The sequence below is a fragment of the Megascapheus bottae genome, chromosome 15 (assembly GCF_031878675.1).
Source record: "Megascapheus bottae isolate mThoBot1 chromosome 15, mThoBot2.hap1, whole genome shotgun sequence".
NCBI lineage: Eukaryota > Metazoa > Chordata > Mammalia > Rodentia > Geomyidae > Megascapheus > Megascapheus bottae.
The window spans coordinates 12,821,922-12,849,807 of NC_143523.1; the positions used below are offsets into that span (position 1 = coordinate 12,821,922).

At 44.6% G+C, this 27,886-nt stretch overlaps 1 protein-coding gene across 1 annotated transcript; it reads right to left on the minus strand.

The window, feature by feature from the left end:
- Positions 1–403: 403 nt before the first annotated feature.
- On the minus strand, positions 404–27,691 carry Vwa2 (von Willebrand factor A domain containing 2). Its single transcript, XM_090345513.1, is given in 14 exon segments — positions 404–1,834; positions 2,469–2,594; positions 3,521–4,072; positions 6,938–7,510; positions 8,571–8,678; positions 8,939–8,994; positions 10,220–10,352; positions 10,534–10,667; positions 13,128–13,322; positions 16,768–16,877; positions 23,422–23,555; positions 24,879–24,953; positions 26,375–26,435; positions 27,527–27,691. Coding segments are annotated over 14 exon segments (2,526 nt in total). The 3' UTR covers positions 404–1,730.
- Positions 27,692–27,886: the final 195 nt, after the last annotated feature.

The following is a 27,886-nucleotide window of genomic DNA, read 5'->3' on the forward strand; positions in this document are numbered from 1 at the left end:
CCAATACAAAATGAGAAGAACAATGGCACTCAGCTTCAGAAGAAAGAGACAAACCTATCACCACTGGTAAATGACATTTTCCTACAAATGTAAAAGATTCAACTGTTAGAACTAGAGTTGGAGGCTTTAGCAAAATGGCAGGATTCAGATTTTGACTAAAAACAGGCTGGCACTGGTGGTTCATGCTTGCTATTCAGGAGGCTTAGATCTGAGGATCGTGGTTTAAAGCCAGCTTGGGCACAAAAGTCCATGAGATTCTTATCTCCAGTTAACCCCTGGGAAACTAGAAGTGGCACTGTGACTCAGTGTGGTAGAATGATAGCCTTGAGCTGAAGAGCTTAGGGACAGTGGCCACGCCAAGTTCAAGCCCTACAACTGACCCCCCTCCCCCCAAAAAAAACAAAGGAAGAAGAAAGAAAATTTATTTAAGGTACGACCTTACAATGTTTTATTTTTTTGCAAGGAAAATACATAATTAATTAAAGGTAAAAGTAAGCAATTAGAACTAGATGTTTATTTTAAATGAGAGGAAAGTGCTGGGTTGGTTAGACAATAAGACTGTTGTCTATGAAGGATATTGTAATAGTAAGAGATGGATTATTTATGAAAACATCCTTCAAACACAAATGATTGTCACAACTCAATGGAAGAACAGATCACACATTCAACATATAATCATACCATAGTGATACCTCTGGGAGCATGTTTCTAACTCCAAAAAGCCTGAATTTCGTTAAAGGGTATTGAAATCAAAGTAGTCTTACCTTGAATTTTTGTATATAAAGCAACATATTCGAAATTATGCTAAAAAAGAAAACTATGATAATGTCTCTAGATTTCTATCAGAGCTTAATAAAGACTTCTACTATAATTCTACAACATAATTAAGGAGAATCACTCATTCCTAAATACTGAGTCCTAAGTACCTAGTTTGCCGGAATAAAATCCAACTAACTCTTGTTGTCACATAGGTACAAAATACGTTTGGTAAAGGTAAATAAATAACCAATAATGTCTCTTGTAATATTCCTTTAAACACTGGGCATCAAAAGCAAATCAAAACAAAACCTTGGCATAATATCTATGTTTAAAATAGCAAAACTATGAATTTCTTTATTGTTTATTTGATGCATTTAAGAATTCTACTCTTTGGCCTGTAGAAGTAGGGTAAATGGAGTTTTTAATATTCCCACCACCACTAGCCCCGCCTAAGAGAAGCGGGGCCCCTCCCTCATTGATAAAACCTGCAAATTCCAGTCTGAGACCTGTTCAGTTCTCTTCCACACACAGACAGATCCCAGAAAAATTCCAATGTCAAAAAGTAAATGCACACAAGAGATCTTTCAGGAAATGAAGAGGTCTATACATTTTCTATCTGAACCTCCTCGCACTTCAGTAAATCCCTTCTATTGGACATTAGGCAACATTTTGTCTTGTATATGTGATGGGTAAAATGCTGAGCAACTAGGCCATCAAATGGCCCCTTCTCCTCAGAGGAAAAGTGGCAGATGACTTCCTTTACAAGGTACAACCAGGCACAGACAGTAAGCACGGACACATGACCCTTCCAGCCACACTGTCAGCGAGTGACATCAGCTGCTGCTACCATCTCCAAGCAGCCGCATCTGCAGTTGGAATGTCCTTCTCCTTGATGAAGGCTGGTGAGCAGGAAGGCTCCACCCAGAGCAAGAAATGGACAAGTAGGACACCCACTTGGCTGAGCGCAGCATTCAGCTTCCAGGATATCCAGGAAGTTGTCAGAAGGGGGTTGGCTGACGTCCTGCAGGATCATGGCGGGAGGCACGTGTGTTGGGAGCATCTCCTCTTAGCACCCCTGGGGAAGAGAGCAGACTCTGAGAACACCAGAGTTTAGTAGGCTTTGTAAGCTTCTTCTTGTCCCTCTTCCTCTACAACTCAACACCCACCTCCCCAAGCAGAAGAGGCCCTCACAACGCCATTTGACAGCTCTCAACCACTCCCTGGCTGACTGAAGCTAATCTGTGCCAAGGAGACAGTGCCTGGGCAATGTAACTCTCCCAACCCTTCCTTCTTCTCCAGATCTCAGTGCTTCTTCCACGGCCATATTCTCAGCTGATGGTTGCTCTTCCTTTGTCACTGAGAAAATAGAAACCCTCAAAGAGGATGCTTCCCAGCTCCTCCCTGCCTGAGCCTGCTTCATCCCCATTGCTCTGGATCTCCTGTATTCCTGAGGCTTGCTGCTGGTGGCCAGGCTTTCCCTTCACTATACTTAGCGCCATCTAACTATAGGTTGTATTATGGCACTTTATTGTCTGTCCTCTCCACTAACATGGTGGATTCTTATTATTTTCTTCATTGCACTAGTTCCTGCACTAAACCAATGCCCGGATATATGACATCCTCCTAAATGCTCCCTGTCTTCAGCAGTGTGTAGGACTTACGTCAGGACTGGAGTACATCCCCAACAAACCCCTAACTCCCATACTCACGGTTCTCGCAGTGGGGGCCCTCCCAGCCACCACGGCACTCGCAGCGGTAGCTCCCATTCCGTAGAACACAGGTGCCCTCGTTCATGCACGGGCTGGGTTTGCAGAGGTTCACGGGACGCTTGGCTTCTGCAATGAAGAACAGGTGTTCCAGGACCACACTGGGTTGCACCCAACGATCCCTGCTCTCAGCAAGCCCAATTCTGATGCAAGGACTCTGGCACAGCATCTGACACATCTTCTTGTCTTCTTTGGTCCTAAAGGAATAGCTTAGCAAATGGCTGGTATTCTACTTGGCGAGGTGACTGAGATCCAGTTTCCACCTATCTTCCCTATAGGTAATGGAGACTCTATCGAATGGGTGTGTAGCATTGCTTACGTGTGCGTGCGTGTGTGTGTGTGTGTGTGTGTGTGTGTGTACATGTACTAAGGCTTGAACTCAGGAGGTCCGAGGCAGTGTCCCTTAGCTTTTCCACTCAGAGCTGGTAGTCTACCACTTGATCTGTACCTCCCCATTTCTGGCTTTTTGCTGACCAAGTAGAAAAGAAGATTCCCACAGGCTTTACTTCTGGGCTGCCTTGGAACTGCAGTCCTGAGATCTCAGCCTCCTGAATAGCGAGGGTTACAGCTGTAAACCACTCAGAACAAGTATTACTAATGACGTGTACTTTTTAAAAGGGGGCAAGCTCACTGGCAAAATGAAGCCATGGAATCAGATGGCTTAGCACTGCCTGGCTCTTAGCTCTGTCATTTGCTGCCTGTATCAGTGTCCACACGGTGTGCTTACAGCACAGGGGAGCTGCAGAATCCCTAAAAATGCCATCCATTTGATGAAAGTTTGGGAAGGAGTGTTTCAGTTAAGTTCCCTGCATCTTAGATGTCAAATGGAGTCAGTCACACCTACTGTGGGACTTGGGGAGAGCCTGGGATTTCGTGCCAACCCTAGCATGTAGAAGCTGAGCATTCCTTGCTCTGTGGAGGCTCCCTTGGTGGTCCTGTCCCAATAGGGGTCCTGTCTCAGAGGCACCTTGGGGGGCCTGGCTTTCCCCACTCACCTCCACACAACCACTCGATAAGCGTGTCCCGATGATAGTGCAGATCAGCATATGTTGCCACGTGGATCAGGGAGTCCCGGGGTCCAGCAAGCCTCCTGAGTGCCTCCCTCAGGACAGGCCCAATGCCCACAACCAAGACAGAGATGCCATTGTCTCTCAGCTTCTGGGCAGGGACAGATGCGTCCTCTGTGCCCCTCCCACCAGTGAGCATCACTACAGCCTTGGGGACACCAGGCCGGGCCCCTCTCCGGACCGTCATCACTTTATCATAGATATGCAGCAAGGCCATGCCAGCTGAGCCCGCCCCACCCAGGTAGGGGGCTTGGCTCATGGCCCGCAGGGTGGCAGCACGGGTGAGATGGGTGTCCAGCCCAAAGGCTGTCTGCACCTGACTACCATAGACCACCAAGCCAATCTGCGTCACATCTGGGTTCACGTCAAACTGGAGGGCACAGCTCCTCACAAAGCCCTGCATCTGGGCGAAGTTCTCAGGTCCCACGGAGGCGGAGGAGTCTAACAGGAAGACCAGGTCCAGCGACTGTGCCTGACAGCCTGTGGGAGCAAACACAGAGGAGTCCTCGTCCGGACCTGGCCAGAACCCTCATCAGCCACTGCTGTCTGTCCATGCAAGATTCTCCTCCTTCCTCCTCCCTTGTCTCTTTCCTCCTCCCCTCCCCCCTTCATTACTTCCTCCTCATGCCCATAGGGCACACCTCCCTTGGAATAAAAGCATGTATATGAATACGAGCTAGACTACCTACCCCAGCCTCCTTTGGTGTGACCACGTGTCTAAGCTTCATCTGATGGGATACAGTCAGAAGCAACTATGCCATTTCCAAGTGTGAAATCATGCAAATTCAAACGCGTGCACACAGAAGTTGCCTGCTTTCCACTTTCCCTAACTCTTTCTGGTGTGAGAAGTGGTAACCTAGGACCTCAAAGCAGCCAAGCCACTGCTGACCCCAGGGCACTCGCTTGCGAACTGTGAACGAAGCTTCAAGCATATGGAACCCACTGGGCTTTGGACTCTCTCGTCACAGCATCCTCACTGTGCCTTCATCCACCTCATTATCACTTGTCCTCCAGTAGGAACCACGGTACTCGGGGCACTACAGAGGACCATGCCCCCCTCCACGGGCTGATTGTTGGTGGAGTACAGACAGGAAATGAATGATAATTAAAAATGGAGAGAGCAGCATGGGGAGAAATGCAGGGAACTGGGATAGCGATCACATGGTAGAGGGCTCAGGGCTTCTCTGACGTGTTGATGTCTTAGCTAAGGACTGGGGGGAATACACTGATGCTGGTGGGGCATGGGACCCCCTAATCAGGGAAAAGAGGCTACTGGGGCCTGACTCTGTAGCCCTTAGAAGCCAGCAGGAGAGGCCTGAAGTCCAGGGAACCACTGGGGAGGTTTAAGTATGGAGCCAGAAGGTCTGATCACCTGATTGGTTTCTATAGAACCACTCTAGTACAGAGAAAATCAAGTCACTCTCCAACCACAAGGAGACTGAGGAGACAAGCCAACTATATATTCTGTGGGGTCCTGGATAGCAAAAGACATGAGGTCCAAATGAAGGAAGTCGGACTAAAGTGGTAGTAAAAGAACTAATAACTATAATGATGTGCCATAGTAATGTAAGGTGTTAACGAGAGGGGAAAATGGGTATGAAATTCAGGGGAGCTCTCCGCTAGTGTCACATCTTATTATCTGTACATCAAACAACAATTCTTCTTAAAAAAAAAATAACAACCAACAAACCACACGGTGTTCCACCAGAAACTAGCCTGGAGAGGCAGAAAGACAGTGCAGAGGCAATCATTTTCTCCTTACAGAAAGAAAGCCTCTTGCCTCTAGGCAAAGTGACAGGGGCTGGGAAGCCATGCCTCTTTCCACTGTCCCTTCTCCCAGGGGAGCAGTCAGGGTGCCTTGTCAAGAATGTGTTCCAGCGATGACCAGCTGTGACCAGGCTCCTGCCCAGTGCTAACAATGCCAATGCCCAGAGCTACTGCTCCGACAGCCCCCTCAAAAAGCAGCTCACTTCTGTGGCTGTGAAACAACACAGGACAGAAGAATACAAAACATATCCCAGAGTGCAAACTCGTTCAACCACTATGGAAAGCAGTATGGCAGTTCCTCAGAAGACTAAACATAGAGCTCCCCTATGACCCAGCAATTCCACTACTTGGCATTTACCCAATCATCCAGAAACAAAGGCATACTAAGTCCACTAGCACAACAGTGTTCATTGCAGCACTATTTACCATAGCAAAGATATGGAACCAACCCAGATGTCCCTCAGTTGATGAGTGGATCAACAAGATGTGGTATTTATACACAATGGACTTCTATGCTGCCATCAGAAAGAACGACATCACCCCATATGTAAGGAAATGGAAAGACTTAGAAAAAATCATATTAAGTGAAGTAAGCCAGACTCAAAGGAACATAGGCTCAATGGTTTCCCTCATTTGTATCAATAGAAACCTTGGGCTTTCATAGCAGAGATTTACAATAGAGCAAAACCTAGATACACAAGGCCATACAGTGTGACACTAAATGAAAGGACCTCCAAGATATAGAAACAAAAGCCATATAATGAGTACATGTTTTCCTTAATGTACTATGTTATCTCTCATCTCTGTTGCTGTCCCTTGGTTACCTCATATTGTTACAACATTTTACCTTGTTTTCTGATATATTGTATATATGTTTATCTGGTTATTTGAAATAGGATAGGGAAGGGGAGAAAACAAGATGAGGGGCAGGGGTGCGGGGAGGGAAAATGGGGACCAAAACGTGAGAAAGAGTGTCAAGGTATGTGAAGTAATGCACCTTCTATCTGGTGAATATAATGTAACCCTTCTATTAATTACAATAACAATTATATGAAAAAATATCCCAGGTAGATATTTGTGAAATGTTTATGCATGTGTGCGTGCATGTATTCACACACACCTGTTTACATGTGTGCAGACATGTGCATGTATGTGTTGTGCATGTATGAGCATCTACACATTCAAGTGTGCATGCACGTGTCTGTGCAGGTGTGTCCAAGGAATACATTTCTTTCTGTGGACTTCCATCAAAGAGGCTGGAAAACTGCTGTCATAGAGCAGTCTTGGTAGATTTAGGGCTCCTTGTTAACACTACTAAAAATGATTATGAAAAACAATAAATAAAACACTGAAGCTTTGCCAAATCTGCACAGTGTGTTGCTGGTCTTACCTAATCTTCACAAAAGCCCTTCAGAAAGTGCTATTATCACTCAACCCATTTTCTCCACATTCTGAGAACCTAATGGTCACCTAGCTGACACATCAAAGTGCAGGGCTGTGGCTCCAGCCTCCAGCGTGGGTACTTGGAGAGAATCATGGTTAGTGGTGTCCAGATGGACAGACCATTTGTGACCTTACCTGGCTGTGGCCGGCTACACAGCTTTCTCTGAAGCTCTGGGATTTGAGTGAACAGGTCCTGGGGGTCTGTGTAGACCATCACCTGCTTCGGGTCCCCTGTGATCTCCTCCAGCTCTGCACGCACAGCCACCCTGCCGATGGCCAGCAGAAGCAGCCCTCTGGCTCTTGCATGAAGTGCGGGGCCAGAAAGCTCATCCTGGGAGTGGGACTCAGTGAACAGGACTACCACTCTGCGGGGACGGTTCTGTCCTGTCCTGGTGGCAACTCCAAAGCCTCGGTCTGCTGCCTGCCGCAAGGCACTGCCCGTCAGCGTGGGGCCACTTGTGAAGGGAATGCGGTCAAGGCTCCTGAGCAGGTCTGGCACATCCTGGTACTCGCCCACTGGCACGGCCACCACCAGCTCCCTGTGGTACACAGCCACACCCACACGGGCTCGGGAGTCCTCGCTCAGCACAGCCTGCACAAAGTGCTTCACAAAGGCCTTGGCCCGCAGGAAGCCCTCCAGAGTAGTGTCCGCAGAGCTGTCCAGGAGGAAGAGGACATCGATCCTGCATTCCAGACTCAGTTTGGGGGCTGTTGGGATCACAGTGATATCCACTGTCACAATTCAGCCAGTGCACGGTGAAGATAAGTTCCACTCAAGATGCCCCATACCACTCAGAGAAACCCACTCCTAGGAGGGACATGAGGCCAGGAAACTGAGATGTCTGAGGGTTAAATCACCAGGGCTTGCCACTGAATTCCATGGCTAAGGGTCTTCATGCAAGTACTTCTTCAAGAAGTAAAATTCAAGATGGACACCAATGGCTCATATCTGTAATTCTAGTTACTTGACAGGCTAAGACCTAGGGAATTGAGGTTTGAAACCATCTTGTGCAGAAAAGTCAGTGAGACCTTATCCCCAATTAACCAGTAAAAAAGAAAGAAAGAAAAATAACTGGACTGGAGTTGTGGCTCGAGTGGTAGAATAGCAGTCATGAATACACAAGCAGAGTAAAAGCACGAGGCCCTGAGTTCAAGCCCGGTACTGGCACGCTCACAACAAAAACAAAGTGCGTCCATTTTCTAATGTCTTTCTATAACTTCAATTAGTGATTTTTATAACCTTGGAAATCTTTAAGATCATGAAGGCATGCTCTTGTAGTGCCTTCTACAAGCTTCCCTGTTTTACCTTTCATATTTCTATCTATAATCCATCTGGGATTTGGGGGGGGGAGTAAGTTTTGAGGTATAGGTAAAGATCTATGGATCTCTAATGAACTCAAGAGCACACTCTGAAATGTTACTAGTGAAAGCCCTCACCGTAAGCTAAGCACTATACATAAACTTCTTACAAGTGGGAGCTTATATAATCTTTGATTCACATCCTCACAACTAGAAGGGGCTGCAACTCCTTGATCCTCTTTTGTAGAAGAAAAGATTCTTGCCAGAACCAGCCCCAGAAATGCGCACATCAGTCTGTCCTGGAGCCTTGGAGGTTGAATCAGGAGATGTCAAGTACTAACGTGGGAAAGTAGATGGTTCTAAAACTCAAGGGCTGGTTTTCCCGGGTGTCAGGTAAGAGGAAATATAAGATGGTCAAGTCCAGGCTTCTAATGCTCCCTAGTAGTCTTAGGAGTCTGGACATACATACCACAATTGGCCTCTCCTCCAAAGGCCAGTGGACAGAGACAGTGGTACCTGCCCAGTTCTTCTGGAATGCACGTGCCTCCATTCTGGCAGGGCTGTGAGTCACAAGGGCCTATTAGAGAAATACCCATTAACAGCCATGCAAAAGAGGGCAGAGCTGAAGCCAGACAGGCAGAGGAGTAAATCTTGAAGGGTTCAGTCCCTTTCCTTTCCCACTGTTCACTAGGTAAATAGCCAAAATCCTGTAGCAGAAGGTGAAAGAAGAAACAAGTACAGGAAGGGCTTTTCACCCCCATCATACACAGGAAGAAAATAGGAGTTCAGACATCAGATAAACAGTATCCAGTGTTCAGAGAGAACTGGTGAATGTACCTGGGCAGGTGGTCCTATAACAGCTGGCAGGGTGGCTTACAAACACCTTCTTCCAGCTATGAGCCAAAGAAACAGAGTGATCAAGAGATCAAAGGTTTCAAACAAGGTTATAAAACTTAGGAACTATATAAGATTCCAATGCAGAATATGTCAAGAAAGATTACCTCGTTTCCTTTCTTGACTCTATCCTAATTTCTGTGTGCACACAGATTAGAGAATGCTTTAAACTGCCTAGAGATGATTTCAAAAGGAAGGACACTATAAGTTGATAATCACAGTAGAAATGAGAGGTGTCTATGCAAAATTCCAAACTAGAGGAATAGCTTTTCATTATAAGCTATTTTTGAGGCCTACAATACTGGAGGTGGCAGGAGGAAGATAATATAGGGATGTAGCTACTACAGTCTGGCTGTGTGACTGGGTTTGCTACTTTCCTTCTCTAGCCTTCAGTGTCCTATGATTTGGTCTGTAGTGTCCAACTGTGTTCCTCAGAGCTTTCGTGGTGAGAGAAATGGATATCAGGGGGCCGGACCTTCCTAGTGCTCCCTTCACTCCAACTGTGGGACTTCAATCTGGTCAATACCAGCAGCCCCCACAATGCCCTGAAGCTCAAGTATATTTGTGAAGCAAGGGGCTCGCTAACTTCTTGGCATTCCTTAACAACACAATAGCCAGCATCCTGAGGATGTGGAAGGTGTGGCTTCTATGTGGCAAGTATCCTCACTGCTACCTTGAATCCGCAGCTCCCTGATGAGACAGTGGCCTCCATCTTCCAGGGGGTTCAGAGGGCTGAGCTAGGCTACCTAAAGTAATATGGTCACTGGGACGTACCTGGGCTGAGAGTCTAACCATCACTCCTGACTCTAATGCCTCATACTCTGTCCACTGGCCTGTACTCACTCTTTTTTCTTCTGGCCTTGGCCTTGAACTCAGGGTCTGGGCATTGTTCCTGAGCTGCTTCTGCTCAAGGCTAGCACACTACCACTTGAGCCACAGCAACATTCCTGGCCTTTTCTGAGTATTTATTGGAGATGAGAGTTTCACCACAATCCTCAGATCTCAGCCTCCTGAGTAGCTAGGATTATAGGCTTGGGCCACCAGTACTACTCCTGTGCAAGACTCTCCTGATAACACTGGTCCAGCCACCCAGGGCCAGCCTGGGCTCTGTGTTAAGACTGGCCTTCTCTGTTCCCACAGAGCCCAGTCCCAGGTCACCTCCAGTCCCTGTCACATGTTCCATAGCCATGTTCAGCACCAGGGTCCCAGACCACATGGACAAACCTGTAGAAAGGGCAGCGCAAGGCCAGCACTGCGTCAGCATGCCGCACTCCCCTCCAGCACAGGGCATCGCCTGTGAGTTCCCGGATGGTCTCTAGTGTCTTGCGTTCACACGGATGAGCTTCAACCCTGCAGTCTTCCCATGAGACACACCGATGGGGAAGACACAAGAATATGTCACTTCCTACCTCCACCTCCTTCCTCCCTCCCTCCCTCCCTCTCTCCCTCCCTCCCTCTCTCCCTCCCTCTATAAGAAATCTCTTGCTTCAGAAACCCTGACCATCCCATGCCCTTGCTTCTCCTGTACAATGTCCTACCTGGGGCAGCTGAAGTGCAGAGGGCGGAGCTACTGAGGGTACTAAGGAGCCCATTGGTGGCATCCTCTGCCTGTTCAGCAAATAGCACGTGCTGCTCCCTGGGCTCACTGGCCAGCGTATGCAATTCCTCCCACCTGTGGAGAGGTGCCAGTGACACAAACCCCATGCCCACCTCCTTCTTGCCCACCCATCTCCTGCATCGGGGGCTCCTTGTGAACAGCAGCACTATCCCACTGGCACAAAGACCACTTCACAGCAACCTCACCCAACCAGGATGAAGGTGAGGACCAAGAAGTCAACTGTAAGCAGTCCTCAAGTGATGTGCGCATGATCAAACTCACTAGCTCAGAGGTGGGGCTTTGTCTTCATAAACACCAACGCAGACTTGAGACAGAGTCTTAACAGAGTCATCTGACTGCTTCTGTAAAACTCACAACTGATGAGAAAAGAAAAAAATATCTACCAGAAGCCAGGCACGGCATTTCACGCCTGTAATCCTAGCTGCTCAGAAGGCTGAGAGCAGGTTCAAAGCCAGCCCAGGCACAAAAGGACCTGAGACTCTTATTCCAGTTAACCTCTAGAAAATGGGAAGTGGGGCTTGGATCAAGGGTAAGGTCTAGCCCTGAGCTGAAGAGCTCAGGGGCAATGCCCAGGCCTAGGGATAGGACAGTAGCTTTGAGTTGAAGAGCTCAGGGACAGCGCCCAGGCTGAGTTTCAAGCCCCATGACACACAGGAGGAGAAAAATTCATCAGAAAGCAATTTGAAGTGTTAACAGGGGGAAAGCAAACAAGAATCCCAGCAATAGGAAAGCCAGCAGTGTGGTGAAATGTCCAGAAGAGGTAGACATTGTCATTAAAACTCAGGACAAAAGCAATGCTGAGGATGATGACACTAGATTATGAAGGAGTAAAGCAATGCTGAGAAACTGCTTGGTAAGAAACTGGGGCAGCAAAGGAACATAGGCTCATCTAGGACTCTCCTAGCAGAGGATTACAATAGCTCAAAACCTAGGTACACAGGTCATATAGGATGGGACTAAATGAAAGGAATGCTAGGATATGGAAACAAGAGCTTTATCTTGTATGATTGTCAGTCTTAATGTACTATGTCATTTCTCTTCTTTTTTCCCTCTTATGATTAATCTCATATTGTCACTGTATCTGAATTTGTTACCTGGTATATTATATATATACATATATATATGTTTATTTATTTATTTGAAATAGGAAAGGAAAGGGGAGAAAACAAGATGATTGGGAGGGAGTGGAAGGAAGGAAATTGGAATAAAAACATGAGAAGGGGTATCAATGTGTGAGAAGTAATGCACCTACTACCTGATGAACTGTAACCCCTCTATACATTATACTGACAATAAAAAGAAAAAGAAATTGGGGCAGGATTAAAATATACTGTACACATGTATGGAAATATCACAGTGAAATTTTTTAGACAATGTTCATTTTTAAAAACAAGACAGAGGAGTCTGGAATTTTAACTCAGAAGTGGAGCATTTGCCTAGCATGTGCTTTTTTTTTTGCATTTTTTGTTGTAATTAGTAAAAGGGTTACATGATATTTGCCAGATAGAAGGTGCATTAATTCACGTACATTGATACCCTTTCACATGTCTTGGTACCCATTTCCCTCCCCCCCCACACCCCCCACCCATCCTGGTTTTCCCCCCTTCCCTATCAAATTTCAAATAACCAAATACAAATAAATTCAATATATCAGATAACAAAGTGAGATACTATACCAATATGAGATAACCAAGGGACAGCAAAGGAGATGAGAGACAACATAGTACATTAAGGACAACAATCATTCGTTATATGGCTTTTGTTTCAATATCCTGGAGGTCCTTTCAATTAGCTTCATACTATGTGGCCTTATGTATCAAGATTTTGCTCTATTGCAGATCTCTGCTAGTAGAGCCCAAGGTTTCTACTGATTATGACGAATGAGGGAAACCATTGAGCCTAAGTTCCTTTGAGTCTGGCTTACTTCACTTAATATGATTTGTTCTAAGTCTTTCCATTTCCTAACAAATGGGGCGATGTCATTCTTTCTGACAGCGGCATAGAATTCCATTGTGTACAAATACCACAGCTTGTTGATCCACTCATCAACTGAGGGACATCTAGGTTGGTTCCATATCTTTAGCATGTGCTTTTTCTTGGGCTGATCTTGGACCATGCTCTTCCTACTTGTGCCTCCTAAGTAGCTGGGATTATAGGTATGTTCTGTCATGCTTAAACCAACAGAAAGAATCTTCATCACACTGAAGCCTAAGCCACCATGATGGATGGCTGATTCACTCCATGGAAATGACTCCATGAATTTCCATTTCTCCTCAAATGAATTTGAGTTGCTTTCCTGTTCAGACAACACCAGAGAATATGAAATGCTGACTTCCCAAAGTTGGAACCCTGTATAACAAATCCCTAAATACCAAATCACGAAAAAGGCAGAACCATGCAAGGATCTGTTTAATCAGCTTCCGGCCTTGCCATTGCTGTGGTGGAAGTTCTAAGACTCTCCCAGCTGTCTCCAGCATGACCTGAAGTGGCCCCTAGAACAATAGAGTCACTCACCTCGGAAACTGGATCCCCACCGCAAACACAGTAAGTCCCTTTTCCTTCAGCTGCTTGGCTGGCAGTGCCACATGCCCCTGGGACTTCCCATCCGTGACAACGATGAGGAGTTGGGGAACTGAGCCATTCCTGCCCCCAGGAAACCCTCTGTGCAGAAGGTGTTTCAGCGCGAGGCCTGTCTCTGTGCGTCCTCCTCTGAGGACGGCGTGGGGGAACAAAGGAAGACACATGTTAGTGAGGTGGGAGACAGAAAGTTGAGAAGATAGTCATAAATCAACTGGGCCCCTGTTATTCCAAGTCTACCATCCAAACCACAGGGATGGATAGAAACCTACCTTCTCTATGAACTTGGAGCTCACTCTGAGTACTTTTTATATTATATAATAATGTCAATTTGCATGCACATGAGAATGATTTTTTTTTGCTAGTCTTGGAGCTTGAACTCATGGCCTAAGCACAGTACTTGGGCTTTCTCAAGCTTAGAGCTCTACCATTTAAGCCATAGCACCAATTCCTGCTTTTTCTATGTATGTGGTACTGAGAAACCAAACCTTGGTCTTCATGCATGCTAGGCGAGCACTGTAACACTAGGCCAAACTCCCAGACCCATGGATTTTTAAAAGAAAAAAATTTTCCTTCGATCTCTAGTGATGATTCCTGGCTGCTAAGTCTTATCTACTTATGTCCAGTTTGATGTCTTGAGGGCTGGGAAGGTACATTAACAGAGCTGAAGAAAATTGCGTGTTTAGTAGGAATCCATGGCTATTTCTGTCGCTTCTTGGGAGAAATGGGCTAGTTTTCTTTGATGGAAAATGAAAATATTTTAAAAATTAGATTATGGCAGTAGTTGAAAAAACTGAAAATGTATTGAAAACAAGCAGACTGTGCATGTCAAGTATGCATGGTGTATAAACTAAATGTCAAAAAGTGCCTTTAAATAAATGTATGTATGAGTCATGGAGAAGAAGGGGAAGGGTTGAAGAGAGACTAAAAAATTAATTTATTTTTTGATGGTACTGAGGATTAAACTCAAGTGTTTTTTTGCTAAGCAGGTGCTATACTATTTGAGTCATGCCTCTGGGCCTATGGAGAAACATTTTTTCATTATTTCTGTAGTTAAACCCATGTAGGTAAGACCTTACATAATTTAATAATGGAAAAAGTTTAATGTTTCTAGATTGTATGGCCATTAATTTCTGTACAATGCCAATTCCAAAGTTGACAGCACAGTTAGATTCCAAAAATTCCAATTATAGATATATATAGCTAGATAGATTCATATTTATGTAAAAAGACAAACAATAGCAGTATGCTAAATATCAATAGCACTGACAGCTTTTCTAGGTTCTGCAGTTCTCTGAACAAAATCAGACAACCAGCACATTCCATGAGTACAAAGGAAAAATCAAAACCTCACTAAAGTGAGTACTTCAAACTGTACCACTGATGGAAGGAAATCCTACATAAGAAAGTCCATTTCTTTTTTTTTTTTTTTGCCAGTCCTGGGCTTTAGCTCAGGACTTGAGCACTGTCCTTGGACTTTCTCAAGGCTAGAGATCTACCACTTGAGCCTCAGCACCACTTTCGGCTCTTTTCTATGTATGTGGTACCAAGGAATCAAACCCAGGTCTTCGTGCATGCTACACAAGCACTTTAACCACTAGGCCAAACTCCCGGCTGAAAGTCCATTTCTTTACAGAGCCCTTTGGGCCCACTGCTAGAAAAGTAGAATCCAGTCCCTATAATACTTTTTAACTTGTATCCTCTAGTATTATAGACACGGGACAGTACTGTGAATATAAACCTCTGTGAATATAAAATACCTTATATCTGCTTTATGATACATAGTAGTGACTGTTTTACCAGAGCTGTTTTTAATGATGTTGCTCAAGAATGTTCTCAGCTGGGTGCAGTGGCTCACGCCTACAATCCTAGCTACTCAGGAGGCTGAGATCTGAGGATCATGGTTCAAGGTCAGCCTGGGCACTGAAGAACGTGAGACTCTTATCTCCAATTAATCACTAGAAAATGAAGAGTGGGACTATGGCTCAAGGGGTAGGGCAGTAGTCTTGAGCTGAAGAGCTCAGGGACAGTGCACAGAATGTTCTCTTACAAGATGGTGATTGAGAAGCTAATTTTAAATTGGTAACAGAAACTTTTTGAAAGTGCAGATTACTATGTCTCTGCCTACACCAGAATCCATAGGTCAGGGTGGGGATACAGCATCTGCATGTTTTATATACTCCCTATACAACATAGACAGAGGAAGCTCTCAGACCTTATACTGATAAGAGCTGCTCTGTGAGTATGGGCCCAGAACACAGAAGTAAAGCCATTCATCTCCATTAAAAAAAAAAAAAACAAACCCCAGACTGTTCCACAGGAAAGAGGAAAGGTAAGGGTATTCTAATCCATTTTTTTTTTTTTTGCCAGTCCTGGGCTTGGGCTCAGGGCCTGAGCACTGTCCTTGGACTTTCTCAAGGCTAGCACTCTACTATTTGAGCCTCAGCACCACTTCCAGCCTTTTTCTATGTATGTGGTACCAAGGAATCAAACACGGGCCTTCATGCATGCTAGTCAAGCACTCTACCACTAGGCCAAACTCCCGGCCTCTAATCCATTTTTTTTAAACCCACATATTTCTCTGCGTTCTTCTTTTGCAGTTTCTTGTATATCCCTGGCAGGGCACCCAAAACAATAAAAACAGATGGGACACCAAGTTAAAGATACCTTTATCCTAGAATTCCTAGTTCTCACTGGGGCCTTGGGCTTTTTGCACTAGCACATGACAGAGGCCTGTGACTGGAAAAGAGACTTTGGAGATTTGGAATTTTACAATAAGATGTAACAATTAGAAGGGACAGAAAGCATATATCTTAGTTGGACTTTACTGGATACCAGCAGGAGGGAATCAAGAGACCAGAGCAGATTTGGAGATCAGAGTGTATGTGTGTGTATGTAGGATATGCCTATGTTCATGTCGAGGATAGATTAATATAGCAAGTAGTATACATGTATGTACACAATAATATAGAAAATACAAGCATATGTATGTACATACATACGTATATATACATATATATGAGCAAACACAGTCCTATCAGCTGCCTTATAACAGAAGTCAGAACCCAGTACATGCCCACAACTCACACATTTATTCAGAATGTACACGGACAAGCACATACACCATTCACCATTTTAAAACACCCTTAGTCACAGAAGGACTAAAATAGAAGTGTCTATTTTTAGGCCACGAAAATGACTCTCAGAGAAGTATGGTGAGCCATCCAAGCAGTGGGGGCTTCCTTACTCCATTAGGACCAAGCATCCTTCCCCAAGTCCTGCTCGCTTCCCTGAAGACCAGACCTTGAACACCCTCTGTCTTGGGCAATTGACAACTATACCTAATAGCAGCAAATATTTTTTCATTTGCATTTAAATTCTTACAAGCATATTATTATGCAATAAAGACGGATGGCTTTGCGAGGGAAATTCTCTTTACCCACTATGCACAGAGTGGGCACGAGAAAGACCCAGCAGATATCTCAGTCAGTACTCAGTGCAGGGCTGACCACTTCAAGGGATAATTTTCAAGGCAGCTGACCTCATCCCAGCCATAGCGGTATCTCATCATACTCACTTGAAAACCATCCTCTTGAGTCTCGTCTTCACTTCCTTTCTGGTTGAAAATGAATCCAAGGGGAATTCCAGATGAGGTGTGGAACCAAACTGGAATGCTCCCACTCTGACCTGCAGCAGGAGAAGATAGGGCTGGGAGGTGGGGATGTGGAGGGGGCTCAGTGGCCCAGGACTAGAATCAAATTCTAAACATTCCAAAAGGGAAAGACAGGAGGAGAAAGGCTATCAACCCTGCATCCCGTCCACCAACAAGTACCACTGCCCAGGGAGGAATCTACAAGGAAATGATCCAACCTTCCAACTTGCTTCATGCCTCACCCCCAAAGGCAAATACACACTCTGGTAATATTTCCTTTCTTTTTCTTTTTGAGTTTGGCCAGTCCTGGGGCTTGAGCTCAGCCTTGGCACTGTTCCTTAGCTTTTTTGCTCAAGGCTAGCACTCTACCACTTGAACCACATCCTGACTTCTGGCTTTTTCTGTTTATGTGGTACTGGGGAATCAAACCCATGGCTTCCTGCATGCTAGGCAGGTCTTCTACCACTAAGCCACATTCTCAGCCCCTTGGCAACATTTTCAATGGAGCTGTGATCAGTTTTAGGACAGAGCTCTGGTCATGCCTGCTGACTGCCTTCAGGTCTCAGGCACTGCTGTGCAGTAGCTCATGTGATCCATGAAGGCACAGAGTTATACTGAACACTATTCCTGCACAGATGAAAATGTGCAGGTGGCACGGTATGAGGGTCACATACAAGGGCTCACTTGCCTAGGGCTAGCAAGAGAGGAGTCCAGGACATTGGACTTGGGAAGCCTGGCCTATCCCTAAAGCTCGATTTTAGCATCTGCCTTCTCAGACCTCTAGCAAAATGCTTGCTGATCTAGTAGAGGGGTCAACAGAAGCCAACCCCAAACACCATCACTGGTGGATCATCGCTAACCACTGCCTTTGCTGTGTGGTCAGGAACTCTGGGACTGCTTATACCAACCTGGAGAAAGGCTAGGTCTCGAAACCAGCATTAGACTAGGGGACAGTCAGTCTCCAGATTGAAGACAAAGTACTGCTGTAGTGAAAGTTGGTCAGCCGCCAGCCAAAACTTCCAATGGAACAAGTGATTCCCATTTTAACAGTTATGCAATCTTTTGCTTGGGCCTGGAGTGTGGGCAATAAGAACCTGATGTACTGGCTTGCCCACAGGCAGGAAGCTGTTTGGCCTCTAAGCCAGAAATGTAAATTTTGCATTGACATGTGTGGTGATGGATACTGGAAGAGACAGAGAAGAGGACAAATCCAAGAAATTCCTGACAAATGGCACTTCCTTACTATATGACAAAAAGGAAAAAGGAGGTGGTATTAGACAGGCACTGGTGACTCACCTCTGTAATCCCAGCTACTCAGGAGACTGAAATCTGAGGATGGTGGTTTCACAACAGCTTAGGGCAGGTAAATCTTCCAAGCTCCTTTCCCCCTCCTCAATGAATCATTAGAACACTAGAACTGGAGGTATGGCTCAAATGGTAGAGCATCAGCCATAGGCACTAAATTCAAATGCCAATACTGGTACAAAAAATGAGGGAAGAGGGACTGGGAGTTTGGCCTAGTGGTAAAATTCTTGCCTTGCATGCACGAAGACTCACGTTCAATTCCTCAGTACCACATACAGAGAAAAAAGCCAGAAGTGGTGCTGTGGCTCGAATGGTGGAGCTCTCGCCTTGAGAAACAACCCAAGGACAGTGCTTAGGCCCTGAGCCCAAGCCCAGGACTGGCAAAAAAAATGAGGGAAGAAGTGGTATCTCCAACTATTGGGGAAAAGGTGGTTTAGAAACCAGCAAATGAGACTCAGACAATTGAATAACCACCTATGAAACATTAACGATAAACTGCAAGTGGACTTAAGATTTAGCTATTAAAAAACCTAACCATGAAAATAGTAGAAGTACCATTGGACAAATTCCTTTGTAACTAGAGGTGTACAGGAGTTAAAAATCCAGCCTTATAGCTAGGCACCACTCCTAACTATACAGGAGGCTGAAATCTGAGGATTTCTGTTTGAAACCAACCCAGGCAAGAAAAGTCAGGAAACACATGTCTAATTAACCACCAAAAACAGCTAGAAGCGGAATCGTGGCTCAAGTGGTAGAGTACTAGCCTTGAGCACAAATGCTCAAGGACGGCTCCTGGACCCTGAGTTCAAGTCCCAGGACTGGCATAAAAATAAACAAAGAAAAAAATCCAATTTTATAAATTAAAAATCCTTTAGAGTTATAAAAAAAAAAGAACTGATAGATTTGACCAGCTGAACAACAAAGCAAGAAGAAAAATCCCTGACAAAACTATGCAGGGCAAAAGATAGTTTAATACAATAAAACAATTAAATAAATAAAGACAAAACTATTGCAGCTTATGTTGGGAGACAAAGGTTTGCCTCCTTAATATATAAAGTGCCTATAGGATAGAATGTGAAAAAGGCAGACAATCAACGAAACTGGGCAATTACAGAAACAAAGGTCACAGAATAGAACATACAAATGGCTCTTATATGCAAACTTATTGGGATTTCTTCTTGTGAGGGAAAGCAGATTCCTATCACTCATGAGGAGATATCATTTTTCCCTTTAGAAGAAACAGCAATGCAAAATCCACAGAGCTAAACATGCACTCAGACATCACTGGGAGAAATGTAAACTGGCACAGCATCCTCAAAGGGAAATTTGCCCATATTTATTAAATATTAGAAGTGCAGGGCTGGGAGTCTGGCCTAGTGGTAGAGTGCTTGCCTAGAATGCACAAAGTCCCAGATTCAATTCCTTGGTACCACATATACAGAAAAGGCTGGAAGTGGTGCTGTGGCTCAAGAGGTAGAGCTCTAGCCTTGAGAAAGCCCAAGGACAGTGCGCAGGCCCTGAGTTCAAGCCCCAGGACTGGAAAAAAAATTAGAAGTGCACAGGGCTATTGGGAATTTATCATATGGATTCCTTTCTATGTATGCGTAATCTATGCATACATAGAAATCAAGTATTTACAAAATCACACTATATTTATAATCACAGATTTCCGTTATTAGGGATGGTTAATTAGACCTCGTAAATTCCTATGACACAGCATTATATTAACTGTAAGAACAACTGATCTCTATATACAGATATAGAATTTGTATATCTATATACAGATATATGATGTGATGACATGAGGTGTAGACTAAGCCACCTTTCTGATAAAGGGGGAAGGATACACAGGATCAAAGCACAATGCTTGCATGCATGTAAGTATCTCTTTGTACCACTGATTTATGCTAATACCATTTTAAATATAAGGACATACAGGGATTAGGTAAGTAGGAAAAAGAAAAAATTTTCTTTGAGACCAGCAGCTGGGTCTATTTACTTGAGTTAAACAGGAAGGATACAACTTCAAAACAAAACAGGCAGGAAACAGGCAAAGTCACTACTTTAAGACACTTAATTTAATTGGTGGTCTGGAAGCAAATAGCTGCCTTTTATCTCTAGTTTACTGTACTCTCAGAAGCAAACCCGCCCAGATTTCTCACCACACTGCAATCACTTAGCCTCAATAGCTTTAATCAGTCTATTATTGCAGGAAGTGAATTTCTCAGCTTTTAGTGTTAAGAGGAAGACTTCAAACACCTTCAGTACACCTCAGGAGCAGAGTATCTACACAAAGCCTCAAGTGAAAACTACTTGAAAATTCTTCCTGACAGCTGAAGGGAGAGAAAGCAAACAGTAGGTGGTGATCAAAAAAAGAAATGACAAAGAAATGCAAAAATGCAGCAAGAAGCTGGGCGCTGGTGGCTCACATCTGGAATCCTATTTACTTGGGTGTTTGATAGTAGGAGAATTGGAGTTTAAGACCAGCCCAGTCAGAAAAGTTCACAAGACCTTATCTGGAAAACAACCAGCATAAACCAGGGTGGAAGATGTGGTTCAAATGGTAGAGTACCAGTCTATTAAGCCTGGTACTCACCACCAAAAACACAATAAAAGTATAAAATATTAAGCCACAAAAATCACTCTAAGGCAGAACCCTCCTCACAGGGTGGTCTGTATACTCGGTCAAGACATTCGCTCATCCCAATAACATGCCATTTCCTCAAGCTCAAATGGAAGGTTTGCCTTCTTAATATGATAGACCAAATCAATGTTAGTAAAATGTTAAAAAAAAAAAAAAAAAAAAAAAAACGCTGTTGTGCTGAAAAGGAAAACAAAAAATAATAGGATAGACCATTCTGCATTCTCTTCCATATGAAAATGCTAATTAGTGTCCTCCTTTATGGATGTCTCTGGGCCTCTCACCTTCTTGGCTCTGTCATAGGCACTGTCTAGCTGCCAGTATCTAACCTAAAGCAGTCCTTTAGAAACTCAATTGCCACAGCAGTCCAGAAACAGTGAGGTTAAATTTCCCAGATCAAAGGATCCGCTCCTCTCAGCACCAGCCACCAAGTTTCTTGACATTTGTCCTCCAATCTTCCATCTCCACTTCCGGACTTCCTGCCCTGCCTCATTGCTGGCTCTCCATTTGCTGTGTGGCAGCAAAGCATGGATCCTGAGTATCACTTCCCCCTCCCAGGCTGTCCACTGGGAGAGACAGATGACCCAATGGAGTGAGTCTGGGCTGAATGCCAAGAGCCCTGGTTCTTCCACATACAAGTCCCTCCTGAGATTGCTCTGTGACCCTATGTAGTCACTTGTCCTCTCTGTTTCCTCCTCTATAAAATATTCATTAATAATTGGTACAGTTGTTTTCTTCCTCCTTGCTACCTTCCAGAGTCTTCTCAAAACATACTATGTTAATGCCGGTATTTGATCTTTATGTCTCTTCACGATTCACTATGGAATGATTTGTAGAGACTCATCTGAAAAGTAAGGCACTGCGCTGGGCATGGCAGCTCGTGCCTAATCTTAGCTATTTAGAAGCCTGAGATCCAAAGATTGTGGTTCAAAGTCAACTTGGGCAGGAAAGTCAATGAGACTTCTATCTCCAATTAACCAACAAAAAGCCAGGAATGGAACTGTAGTAGGCACTATCCTTGAGCTAAAAAGCTCCGGAACAGTGCCCAGGCCCTGAATTCAACCAACAATAACATCAACACTAAAGCACTGTCTGGAGGAGGGCACCCATCTTGTGCCCTGGCCCTGTTAGGGTCTATACTAACTGACTTCATAGGCGGAGCCTTAGAACTGCATATAGCCAGTGCCTGAGGACTGGGGAAATGTGCTCATATTCTTAAATGACATGCCATTCTGTGGAAAACATGGCCCTCATTAGATAAGCTATATGTGCTCCTAAATCCTAGCTGTTTTACTAGTAATTAACCCAGCAATGTCATCTTGGCATATCACTTCCTTCCTCAACCTGAATGTCTATAATTCAAATAATTATGGCTTGCCAGACCAAAACATCCTTCCCATTCAACTTTTGAGCTTGGGATGGTGGGACCATATGCTTTAAAATCTAAAATGCTTTATTTCAAAGTGTGTATTGCGGGTCTCCCTCTGGAGTTGAACTCTAATCTGATCCATTCCCACCACCAATCCCTCATAGGAACCACTACCCACCTCCCATAAGCCAAGACCCTCTCCTTTTGTTATGCCAACATATGTATTATAGTTTAGGTTTTCATTCGTCTTCATTTTTATATAAAAAGCAACCGATTCTATATACCATTTGTACCTTACTTTTTACCTTTATCTGCTCTAGTGCCTTTACATGTCAGAGTATTTTCTCAGTCACTTTGTACAGGTGCCTGAAGTCTTCCTTCCATGAAGGCACCATCGTGGATTAACATGTTCCCTATAGTAGCTATACAGATTGCCCTAAACCTAAAACTATTACAAATAATAATGCAATGAGTAAGGAGGGGCATTGACGTTGCAGAAGTGGCAGTTTGAGTAGAATAAATACCTCGACGTGGAACTGTTAGGTCAGAAGGGCCTCGGTCACTGTGATGGATATTTTTGGTGAGCCTCCATGGAAGCTTCACCATTTGACCCTCCCACCAGCATGGGCATGGAAACACAAGTTTGTTTTTTTGGTTTCTTTTTGAAAAGGTCTGCCCATGTAGTGTGACACTTAACTTTGGATTTCTGAAAGATGGTAGTCCAAGATTTGCTACTGGAAATGCCACTGGGAATCTTTCCACATGCTTAAAGACCAGTTATAGTTGGCTTTTGGGAACTACAGGGCCACATTCTTTGTTCATTTTTCTACTAGAGTGTTCAAAATTGCACCTTCCGGAGCCATAGCTACCACAATCTGCTGACATTTATAACCTGTATTTGAAGCCCAAAGAAGAGAGGAGGATGCGGGATGTAGTAGGTATCTTTGCAAAAGAGGGAGGGAATTGCACTACATCCTAACACTCTAGTCTGACCAATAGGAGTTCTTCCCACACTGTTCTGTAAATGCAACCTCCTTCTCTACAGAGAAATCAGAGCTACATGTTTCCTCTCTCACCCAGTGAGCGCTTGCCTCAACCCGGGTGAACCCCATCTTGACTCTTCAGACTAAAGTGATTGGTCAGCCTCACCCCGCCTTCACCACCGAGTGAGATCACTAACTTGAAGGACAATGTCACTGGAGGATCTCTTGCCACTGTTAATTGAAGCTGCTCAGAAGGAGAGATCGATGAGGCTGGTACTCACTCTCTTGGGGCTGATGTCCAGTGTGTCACAGACTGTGATGGCAAAATGCTTGGCCCGCTCAAAGCTCCCTTTCCCAATGCTGTGAGAGCCATCTAACAGAAACAGGACGTCCAGCGCTGCTGAGCACCACATCACTGGAGAGAACGTGACAGACAGGAGTGGATGAACTAACTAGATTCTTCCACATTGCAAAGACTCCTGGGTAAGGAAGGGCCTGCTTGGGAATGTTCATCCAGTGCCAATGTGAGCTCTGGAAGAAGGCTCTCCTGGAATACCCATGGTCCCCACCTGCAAGGGGCCATAATCTAGGTGACATGGTCACAGTCAGAGGGAGTCATGTGATCCAAGAGTTCAAGTCGCAGCAGTCAGAGCCACTCTGAGTGTCCTTTTCCTCCCGGCCACACTGCCTCAGACACATTGGGAGATATTTTACTTGTAACTCATTGAGCTAATTCCCAAAGCCACCCTGAGGGAGATCACTATTTTCTTACTTCTTTGGAGTATTTATTGACATTTAGTTCCCATGCCACACAATGCTCCCACTTGTTCACTATCACATCTTTTGCACGTTGGTGGGTGAATTCTGTCGTGGGCCAGTCTAAGTTAGAGCATCTCCCCTTACCTCAAGAAGAAGTCTATCTTTTGGTAATCACAGACCCCACCACCCACATCTGCAGAGATTTATTTTTGTTTTTCACTTTTTTTGGCAGGCCTAATCTTAAGCTCAGGGACTGAGCACTGTCCTTGGGCTTTCTCAAGGCTAAAGCTCTACCACTTGAGCTGCAGCACCACTCCTGGCTTTTTCTATGTATTTGGTACCAAGGAATCGAACCTGGGTCTTTGTACATGCTAGGCTAAACTTCTGGCCTCTTGTTTTCCACTTTCTACTGGACCCATAAGGAAAGCTGAGCACTGGCACATTTTGTAACTTTCTGGAACCAAAGTATCAGGAAGCGGGTCTTTGGTCTGGCTCCTCCTACATCAGGAGAAGCATGGGAGGGGAAGTGGAGAAATCTGGAAATCACCATGGAGACAGCACCTCTCAAGAAGTAAGTACTGGAGCTGCCTTGAATGGAGGGGATACACCAGGGAAGGGAAAAAAGGATAGGTGGGGTGTCTTGGAAATCGGGTGCAGCGTGGAAGGGCCCTGACTAGGATGGGAGAAGAAGGAATATGGTGGGACACGACGGTGGCTGGGTAGTTGATGGCCAGATGCTAGAAAGCCTTGAGGGACAAACCAAGAAATTCGCCACAGAAATGCACTGAGGCTGTTAGTGTAACTGGGGTTTTGTTTTGTTTTCCAAGGAGAGTCAGTTGGCCAAGCCCCTTTTGGGAGAAAATGAAAGGCCATGCTGTGAAAGGGAGCCGGGAGCAGGAAGGTATCTCTCAGGGAGGACGTGATTCTTCTCACAGGAGTCTGAATGGGTATTTGCAGGGATAGGTAAACACGGGCTTACTTTTGCTGGCAACAGCAATCTTCCCAATGGTCTCCCTGCTCACGTGGACTTCTTGAAGCAGGAGGGATGGAGATGCTAGGAGACAAAACACCAGAAGCCATCAGGACAAGGCAGGGTGGGGAGGAGTCCTCTCTCTTCACGTTACATGACCAGAATGGACTGGCAACAGGGAAAGAATCTCAGAGCAGTCCAATGATATTTGTAGCTCAGTGAGCACCTGGAAGGCTCGGCGTGTAGGCTTATGGGTAAGTTCCTTGGTTCCATCCCTGGATAGCTTTACTCACGTGTCACCATCCTCTGCATTGCATTAAATAGCATGAGGAAAATCGTTCCACTTTTCTGAGGTGCCTTTCTATTAGATTTCTATTTTAAAAGTAAAATGTTACATAATCAAATCTCAAATTTAAGGATATAGTTAAATAAGATTAGATCAGGATTTTTTTTCCGCCAATGGTTAGTTGTACTGTCAGTTGACACATGACCACTGGAAAATAATTAGGCTAAATGAGTGAAGAGCCACAAAAAATGCTTGTGCTATTCCACCATGGAGTGTGCCTGAGGAAAAGTAATTTTAGAAAAGGGAACATATGCATTAAGATCTTCACTATTCTTTGTGCTGGAGAAATAGAGGTGATGACAAATGGTCCAGCCTTATCACCACTGTGTGTACTCATGAAAAAAATCAAGGCAGCATAAACAGATACGTTTGTCATAGCAATATTCACAATAGCCAAACTATGGAATCAGATGAGTGGACAAAGGCAATGTGATATGTGTATACAATAGAGTATTATTCATCTATAAAGAGAAGGGAATTTATGTCATTTACAAGAAAATAGGTAGAACTGGAGGAAATTAGCCTGTAAAGACTCAGAAAAACAAGTGTTGCATATTTCCCATATATGTATGTAGAAATTAGTGAGTGGGAGAAAGACACAAAAAGTAAAGAGCTTTATCTTGTGTGATTGTTCTTCTTAATGTACTATGTTATTTCTCTTCTCTTTGTTTTGCCCTTATCTCATGTTTGCTCTAATCTCATGTTGTTACTGTATCTGACTTTGTTACCTGGTATACTGTATATACACTTATTTGTTTATTTGAAATAGAGAAGGGAAGAGAGAAAACAAGATGATTGGGAGGGGATGGAGGAGGAAAACAGGGACAAAAACATGAGAAGGAATATCAATGTGTGAGAAGTAATACACTTACTACCTGACAAATGTAATTGCGACCCCTCTCTACATTATCCCAACAATTAAAAAAATAAATAAAAAATAAAGAATTTCTTAGGGATATGGGAGGGATAAGAGAGGGGAGGGGAATAAGAAAGGGCAATAGGAGCATATAATCAAAACACTGCAAATGCATGTATGAAAATATCATAATGAAATCCATTAATTTGTAAAATATACATTAACAAAAAGGGATCAACATAATTTGAAGTAAACCAAAGCCCCAGTACTTTATTACCTATCCCTCACCAAGAACCATCTTACCTCTGGAAAACAGGAAAACGCAGATGGCTTCCAGCAACAGCAAAGAAGGCATATTGAAATACTACAGGGCCAGGAAAAGAAAGAAAGCATCAGCGATGGGTTATGCATCCCCCCCACACACACACAATACATGCTCTTAAGACACTGCCCACTGTTAGTTACTGACAGGACCTCAGAGCTTCCAATCACCATAGTAACCACAGTGCCCCCAGAGAAGCCACAGATTCCCCCATGAGACAACATCTAAACTCTTCCCCCAACATTACTCCTCCCCAGAGTCTAAGCCCTGCCAACCCTGCCATGTAAACATCCCACCTTGGGTCTCAGTTTCTTCACACAGAGTAAGAAGCTGACAAGTTGATGACCAGGGCTCAACATTCTCATTTTCTGCAACCTCTAGAAAGTCACCATATCCCTCCTCCTAGCGAAAGATTATTATCTAGTGTCTTCACAAGTTCTAATTGCCTAAGAATGCTCTAGCATGGGTCCAATTTCGTTTGGTGGGGCCTGATTGCTAGTCCTAAGGAGAGCATTAAGGGCAGAAAGTAAATGCTGTTACAAAAAACAATAGACCTCCATGGAAGGGCATCCTAAGTTTCCTTCTAATTACACCCGGCCCAGGGAAAGACATCATTAACATCTCAACCACAGGGAAGATGCATACCACCACCATGTCTTAAGCTTAAATACAGTGTAAGAACAGAAAGGCTAGACGGAATGGAATCTGGCTTTCTCTTCAGTATATAATTGAGCAGGAAAACCAGAAAATACCCTAATAATAGGATCTTGAAAGTCTAGTTTTTGTTCTTCGGTATCCAATAATCTGATTCCATTCTGTTGCTCCTGTCTTCACTGAGCTAAGAGAAACCCAAACCTCCAGTGGGTGTCAGAGAGAGCGTGTCAGCAGGAGCTCCGCAGGCTGGGTCAGTGAGAGAAGGCAGGAGGTCAGCCAGCTTCGGAACTCACATGCCTCAGGCTACCTTCCAGTCCCTGAGCATGCCAGCAAGGTATACTGAGCACTTCCCTTCTTCCCAGTATGTGTTTTCCTCCTAGGCCACACACCTAATGCAGAACAAGCCCCTGCCTGCCTTTGGGACAAGGCTGTGGATGAGGGGTGTGCTAGGGCAGCGGGAAAGGACTCCTCAAGCCTACCCTTCGTTTCCGGGCAAGCTTCTGGATGACAGCTTCTAACCTTAGCACTTTGATGATTTGTAAAATGAGGATTCCAGCAGCCACCTCCTCAGCTTGTGGTGAGGATGAAGTATATGGGGGAGAAGGGGTTAGAACATCCTGGTTTGTAGGCGTGCACATGTGCATGCGCACACGTGCGTACACACACACACACACACACACACACACACACACACACACACACACGGCAAGTCAGTTCAGGCTCCTTCCCTCCCTCCATGCCATGATACCAACCTATGTTCCTATGTGCCTCTGCTTGCCCAGTGGATATTTTCCAGTCCCTTAAGTTTCTGCTCATTACAATTTATGTTGGCAATGTGC